Genomic DNA, 8008 nt, shown 5'->3' with positions numbered 1-8008 from the left:
AAGGAAGTCGGTGGGCCATCATGTAGTTCCAATGGCTGTCGCGCAGAAAACAGGGCAACAGATTGTGCTGTCTCACGCTGCGTAAACGCCCAGCATAAGGTTTATGCATTGCGTCAGGTTTACGATAGAAGAGTCTGCAAGACTCTCTATGACATTACAAAAGAGACTCTGCTGGCATCCGGAGTAAGAGCAATATAAAGAAGAAGTGGTGAAGTCGCTCGACTTTGGATCAGCTCCTACTAAGAAAAGAGGAGAAAGAACCGGTTCAGCCAGCCGGTTGCAGAAAGAGAGAGGGAAGGAGAAAGAAAAGAAAAGAAAAGAAAGAGAGGAGAAGAGAGAAAAGAAAGAAGAAAGAAAGAGAGAAAAGAAAGAGAAGAAGGGTAGAAAGAGGGAGAGAGGAATCAAAGTTCAGGTGTTGTGCGTGGGATGGTGACTCACTGAGTCACTAACTCGAGTCCAAGATCGAGCCACATACAACATAATCAGAGAATTAGTGAGAGCCAAAGAGGCATTGGAAGAGTTATAGGATTGACTAACTACGCTGATAAGGTAACTTATGTATTTACCTAACATCTTGATTCAAGTTCTTGCGCAAATAGTTAGTTAGTTAAGCCCTAACCCTAGACTTAATCCCAACCTTGTAAATTTTGTGACATATGATAAGATTGAATTTGGAGGAGTGTGTATGAACATCTAGCATCGGGTGAGGGTTTTATCCTTTAAGCTTATATTGATTTAAGTTGTTGTATTATGCCTTCACGATATTTTACCACGCCTTTTATGTACCTTGTCTTAATTAAGTTGATGCATTTTATCTTGCCTTTAAACTTGCTATTTTCATGCCTTTTATCTATTCTCAGAATTTTGTTACTTTCCCTTTGTTTTCATTTTAAAAAATTATTATCAGTTATTAGCCCTTTTGAAGTTTCTACGTGATATCCATTGTGAGGAGCTTTCCTGGATTCATGGGAGGCTATGGATACAAGCCTTGCCCTTGCCTTACCATTGATTTGACACTGCCACTCTTCATATCCAAGAATTGATGGTTGTTGCTCTTTTAATTATGGAGTTGGCCATTACCACCCTTCTTATTAAAGAATTGGCCGTCACCACTCTTTTATTGATTGAGTTAGCCTTAACCACATTTCTCATATTCAAGTTGGCCTTCGTCACTCGCCTCTTATTCGAGTTGGTTATTGTCACTCGCCTCTTTTATCTTAAGGGCTTGGCAGGTGTCTTAATATTCATAAACTTTCATGGATTGAGGATTACTCTTTGATGCAAGTACCATATTGAGAATCCCTCATCTAGCGATCGATTAAAGATCATGGACTTAATGCGTTTTCGGTAGCGGCCTTGGGGCGACACGTAGTTCCATGTTTTGCGGGGAATGGTGCACTGGTTGATGTACATGAGCCGTTTTGTATAGGTAGTACATAAATTCCTTTCTTTTGGGGCGTTGGTTGTTGCAATTAGTCACTCTAGCTTTGGGTGCGATTCACTTGGTCATGTGTTGTGTTCGTCTTGGGATAACCGCATAAAACCATGTTAAATATGGGACACACCGACAAATCTCCGTAGTATAGGATGCGGGGTGAGTCGGATAACTATAATCATATTCCACATTGTGGTGATCGTTAAGTGTGATACACCGTATATACTTTGCTAGGCATGCATCTCATATAGATTGCTTGTACGTTAATAGCTCTTGTAGTGTGGAGTACTTGATCTATCGGAACCTTTACAATGTTTTATGAATTCCTTGAATTACTGTTAATCTTAAAGGATAACCATTACTATGAGTAGGGTGTTAACCTTCTCCCAATCGTATAGTTGATGTAAGAGACACACAGATTGAAGACTTAGAGGACTACTTCCCTATAGAAGATTGTACTTAAAGAATGGGAAGATAGATTTATGATTTAGTTTTATATTTTCTCTGCCAATTCGATAAATGTAATAAGCTTCTGATGAGAAAGCATTTGATTATTATTTTTACATTAATGAAATATAATCAATACAGTTGATTTTATTCTTGTGAATGTTACCTTCATGAATGTATCTGAATGTGATCCAAATGAAAAAAAAATAAGGTGCGATTTTCAAAAGCATCTAAGTTTATACATTATTAACACCCGGTTTTCTCGGACACGAGTATGAACTCTGGCCGTGAAAATTCAGGATGTTACAGCGGTAGAGAGAGATTGATTTACTAAATAACAAGTTGTAGAGATGACCTCAACTCATAGGTCCTTGCCCAACCTAAATTACTCAACATACTTCGGGCCATATTTACAAGAGTCTGGTTCATATGTTCAGCCACACCATTCTACTTTGGTGTATGCATTACTGTGTTGTGCCTCACTATCCCTTCACCTCTTACAGTATTGGTTAAATTCTCTTAAAGTAAATTCTTCGCCATTACATGTCCTCAAAATTTTCACTTTTCGTCCAGTTTGATTTTCAGCCATTGCCTTCCATGTATTGAAAGTGGAGAAAACATCAGATTTATACTTCAAAATATAACTCCAAACCTTTTTAGAGAAATCATCAATTAATGAAAGAAAAAAACAACGACCCTCCTTCATAAATAATAGGTGATGACCCCCACACTTTTGAATGCACATAATCCAGTTGCCTTTTACTAACATGCTTACCAGTTTTAAAGCTTAACCCTGATTGTTTCTCATATATGTAATTCTCACATATATCTAAATATAAACTTTTAAAACTAGGAATTAAACGACAATCAATAAATACTTTCATACCTTGTTTGCTCATGTTGCATAGATGTGCATCCACAACGTGCTGACGTAGACTTCGCTACAGACACTGAAGCTCTACCTGATATAGTATTCTCGATTAACTTGTAAAGATTTTCACTTCTCCGTTCTTTTCTAATTGTGAGTACCCATTTTGAAACATTCAAGATACTTTTTATAACCGGTGAACTTGCACTCAAGTTCATCTAAAGCTCCTAAAGAGATCAAATTCTTCTTCAAATCTAGAACGTGTCTCACATCAGTTAGATTAGCTTTACCTCATCAAACATCCTGATGCGAACTGAACAAATTCTGACCATCTTACAAGCATGATATTGCTCATAAGAACTAAGCCACCATCATATTCGCTATATGTGAGGAACTAAATACAATGAGGACACATATGGTACAATGTCCCCATATCCAAAATCCAATCCTGATAAAAGCAACCGGTCTTGGACACTGACAATATGTCACAACCATCTGTTCCATCATATAATTCCGCTGAATTGATTTCCTTCGACAAACTATCTAATTTCTCATCCTTTTGGGTTTTGGGATATTGATAGCCCTTCTTCATATGTTGTACATTTTGACAATTCCAACACTTCAGCATGCCTTTGCCTTTCAACTTAGATTTAGATTGCGACTTCCCCTTTTCTCACTCAAATGATCTTCCCCGAGTAAACAATGCATCCGTAGAAGTACCTTCGCCTCCGCTTTTCTTTCTTAACTGCTTCGACTCTAAGGTATCTTTACCTAGGACAAAGTATCAACTAGATACTCGTAGGACTCCGGGAGAGATGTCAATAAAATTAGGACTTTGTCTTCTTCATCGATCTTCACTTCTACGCTTATCAACTTGTAAACTAATTTGTTAAAGACACTAATATGCTTAGAGAGATCTGACCATTCTACCATATTTAGAGTGTAAAACTGTCTCTTCAAATATGGACGATTGGTGAGCGACTTCGTCACGTAGATGCTCATCATCTTCATCCATAAGCCCGTGGTAGTCGTCTCATCGATGATATTATAAAAGATTTCTCAACTAAGCATAATTGAATTGTGCTAATTGCCCTCGGATCAAGTTCATCCCAATCCTCTTCTTTCATAGGTTCTGAACGATTCACTTTTCTAAGGAGTGCACATTGCAGCCCTTCTTGAACTTAGAGGGCTTTCATATTTAACCTCTATAGTTTAAAATTATTTTTACCTAGCTATGAAATTCTCTGTCTCATATTTAACATTCGATCCCCTCGATGCCATATTTTCAAATTCAAACTAATACCCTAACCTATATTTTCATACCAATTGGTGGGCGAGGAAGCATCCTCAGATTAAATCAAATAAGTAATAGAGAATAGAAAATCCAAGTACGAATAGAGAATACATGAGATTTTACATGGAAAACCTTTGTGGAAAAAAACAACAACACAAAGTGACAATCGATACACTATAATCACAAGATTGTCATAAAAGATGAAACAATTTACGGTGGAAATTCTAGCTTTCTCATAAAAACCCTTGAGAATTCGTATTAGGCTTCAAGACCTACAAAACTTCGTTCTACTCTTTGTTCGAAACCCTAATCACAATTATAGGCACATATACTTCTGCACAAGATTAGGAAATAAAACTTGCGCTTATGCGTAACATGGGTCGAATCTAGGAGGACCTTCGGTTGGACCGAATTGAACGAACTCACGAATCTTAGATCAAACCGAAAACATAAAAGTATAAAATGTGCAACCAAAAAATCCACCCCTAAATCAGTGGAACTGAAAGTGACACCGGTGGAACCGTGACAAGGGCTTTTTGTGCTACATTAAATGAACTTGATCAACACATCGCCTTTGATTCATCCATGAGTGGCCACGTGGCTGGGTAGTCAGATAATCCAGGCCATCAATGTGGTTGACTGCAAGTTTTACGGGCGAGTGCACAGTGAATATGGACTAGAGGCCCCTTTTCTTGTTTTTGAGTCTATTTGGAGACTATTAATTGAACAAATAGGATTATCTAACGAGTGCGATATTTTCAGTTTCCCATCTACTGTATGATCCATCAGATTAATGGTTCAGATTATCCAGTGAAGTGGCAGAACAGGTGGCCCATCATGGACTGTTCAAGAAAGAGATCCTCTGGTGCAACGTAAGATTCCCGCCAACGAGGATTCTTTCAAGTCACATGCGTCCCAACGTGATGCATGAGTGCGGCCGACTTGAGTTTTGGATACACCTCATTTTTGGTGGCATGTCCAAAAATGAGCCCGCAGAAGGGATGGACGGGGTGATTTGTCACAAAACATCGCGGTGGGCCGCACCCAGCATCTTTGCGCAAGAACTTCCTACCAACGCCCTTCGCAGTAAATCCCAAAATGCTCCCCTACGCTAAGAAAAAAGACAAAAACGCCCCCTCCCTGTACGGAGCCTACTTGAGCCTCGGATCTGCGTCATTTTTTTGGTCTCATATCTAATCTGAGCGGGCAAGCTGATGGACGGAGATGATATTTCAAGACAGCCGTGGGCTCCACAGAACTTCCGCCTATAGGGGCCGGGAAGGGACAGGAAAGTTGCGTCCATTTTGGAACAGGACGCGGGTTGCGTACTGTCAGGGTCAGCAGCGAGGTGGCTACTGATAGTGCTCTGTGGGCCATCACGATGTATGTATCCTATCAACGTCATCCATCCATTTTTCATTTTTTTGTTTTTTTGTTTTTTTTTTTTTTTTAATTTTTTTTTTTGTTTTTTTGTTTTTTTGTTTTCTTTGCATGAGCTCAAAAAATGATTTAAATCCCATATGGACCACACTAAAGGAAAGAGTGGTGACTGAAGGCCACTCAGCATTAAAAACTTCTTAAGGGCCACGAAAATTTTGAATTAATCTGATATTTGTGTTTTCTCTTCAACCATGTGTGCGTGACCTAATCAACTGGTTGGATGACAAATAAACATTATAGTTTTTAATGGCAGCCATTCAATTGCCACTCTTTTCTTGTGGTATGGTCCACTCAAGGTTTGGATCTCCCTCACTTTTGCGGCTTGGATAAAACACACATATATAATGCGGGGCCCACAGAGCACTCTCAGTAGCCACCACGCTACTGACGCTGTCAGTACGCAATCCGCTTCCTTTGGAACAGATCACTTTCATGGTGGGGCCCACCCTATGAGCCGCTCAGATCACATTTGCTGTTTGTATGGGGCAGTACGATTAGCATTCTTGTAAATATAGGCTGTTATATGCAAAAAAGAATTGTACTAAAAGAGAAATGCTCCAGGCCATTCTAGTGATGAGGTGATTCACGGGACACGTGACAACAGGAAAACGTGTGAAAAATATGGGCAGTTCATCAGATGAGGCTCGCAGTGACCATGCCGTGGCCGATAATTCAAGCTGTTCAAGTAATCAGGTGGACTATACCGGTACATCAGGAAAATGGATGGTTAGAAGTGCATCTTCGGCCTACCAAATTAGTGGACCAACCTATTTTTCCGGCCAGGGCATGTTCACTGCAGGCTCCACCTGATGAACGGCCCAGATCTAAGATCTAGCACAAATGAGCAACATTGGCACGTGCTCCCCTGAATTGTCTCTTCGTCGGTTGGCTACTACATTCCAATGACCATGTAAGCTACAGAAGACGGCGAATAATATAGTAACATTGCCGGCTAGAATGAGATGGCAATTTAGTTAGTTAAATCTCCACCACACAAACTTCCAAACATTCAAGCATCCATCACTTGGTATGGCCCACCTTAGTTCACATGGGAACCGTTTCACAACCCATTATTTTCCCATAAACAACTAACTCCCCCTATACATCACTCCCTCTATAAATACGTATACCACTCATCACCAATCCCTCCATCACCAGTTCCACTACCATCAATACCCAAGTGTTTGAAGATGGCCTCAAAGAGCTCAGCATCCCTTGCGCTTTTCCTCTCCCTCAACCTTTTCTTTTTTGTTTTTGTCTCTGCCAACCATTACAACCCATGCCCATGCAACCCTAGCCCTTCCCCAAACCCAAAGCCAAACCCCACACCTTCTCCCACCCCATCATCGGGCGGTAAGTGCCCTAGAGACGCGCTCAAACTCGGCGTATGCGCCAACTTGCTAGGGTTGGCGAAGATCAAGGTGGGGTCCCCACCTACCCTCCCTTGTTGCTCTCTCCTCCAAGGCCTGGTTGATCTTGAAGTCGCCGCATGCCTTTGCACCGCCATTAAGGCCAACATCTTGGGCATTAATCTCAACATCCCCATCGCCCTTAGCTTGCTCGTGAATGCATGTGGGAATAAGGTTCCATCAGGGTTCAAATGCGCCTAAGAGCTCTAATAATCGTTAGTTTCGGTCTTCTTTCCTTTGATTACAATATCATGTCTTTGTGTTTTGCTTAGTGAAGTGAATTGCAAGCCTTCAACAAGTGCAGTAGGATTTATGCTGTTTTCTTTGCATGTATCATCATCATGTCTTTCTTTAGCTTCTACTTACACTGTGGATACAGTTGTTAAATGTAGTTGTGAGTGAGAGAGGGAGCATTTGGAGCCATGAAAAATACAATGGCTTTGTATTTTCCATCATAAGGATGGCGATCTTAAATAAAGCTTCGTTTGTGATCGAATTTTGAATTCGCTTTCTGGTGCGTTTGGTTGCACTGAATATTCATGAAATATCATGATATTTGATGCAATAAAACGCAGCCTTCATGTTTTAATTCCAGGTGTTGATAGCAAACAAGCACGTATCTTGTACTGGTAAGTTGTGTGTATGAGAGAGATTATTCCCGCCAGACGGCCAGAATCGGACGCGGTTTGGCTGGTGACCCCATGCCAACACCAGCCAGCTATCTGCTGTAAAAGCTCTGTGGGTCACACCATGATGTATATGTTTTATCCATGCCGTCCTTCCGTTTTTCCATCTAATTTTATTGCATGAGCCCAAAAACTAGATAGATCCAAATATCAAGTGAACCACACCACACGAAACAGTGGAATTGAATGTTTACCGTTGAAAACTTCTTGAAGGCCACAAAAGTTTCAGATCTAGCTGATAATTATGTTTTCCCTACATCCACGTCTTCGTGACGTTATGAACAGGTTGGATGACAAATAAACATCACTGTCGGCTTTTTGAAGGTTTCAACGGTGGTCATCATTCTCCCTACTATTTCCTGTGGTGTGGTCCACTTGAGCTTTGGATCTACCTCGGTTTTGAACTCAAAATGGATGGATGGCGTGGAT

At 40.5% G+C, this 8008-nt stretch overlaps 1 protein-coding gene across 1 annotated transcript; it reads left to right on the top strand.

Annotated features, from left to right (window-relative positions):
• Window positions 1–6610: 6610 nt before the first annotated feature.
• On the top strand, window positions 6611–7389 carry LOC131233606 (14 kDa proline-rich protein DC2.15-like). Its single transcript, XM_058230385.1, has one exon. It carries the CDS (start codon window positions 6675–6677, stop codon window positions 7092–7094), a length of 420 nt encoding a protein of 139 aa, XP_058086368.1. The 5' UTR covers window positions 6611–6674; the 3' UTR covers window positions 7095–7389.
• Window positions 7390–8008: the final 619 nt, after the last annotated feature.

This window comes from Magnolia sinica, chromosome 18 (genome assembly GCF_029962835.1).
Source record: "Magnolia sinica isolate HGM2019 chromosome 18, MsV1, whole genome shotgun sequence".
NCBI lineage: Eukaryota > Viridiplantae > Streptophyta > Magnoliopsida > Magnoliales > Magnoliaceae > Magnolia > Magnolia sinica.
Note: the sequence above shows the minus strand (reverse complement) of the source record. Positions and strands in the feature narration are given on the sequence as shown.

Coding starts and splice junctions, on each gene's coding strand:
- LOC131233606 (XM_058230385.1), top strand. CDS start 6,675: ATGGCCTCAAAGAGCTCAGCATCCCTTGCGCTTTTCCTCTCCCTCAAC.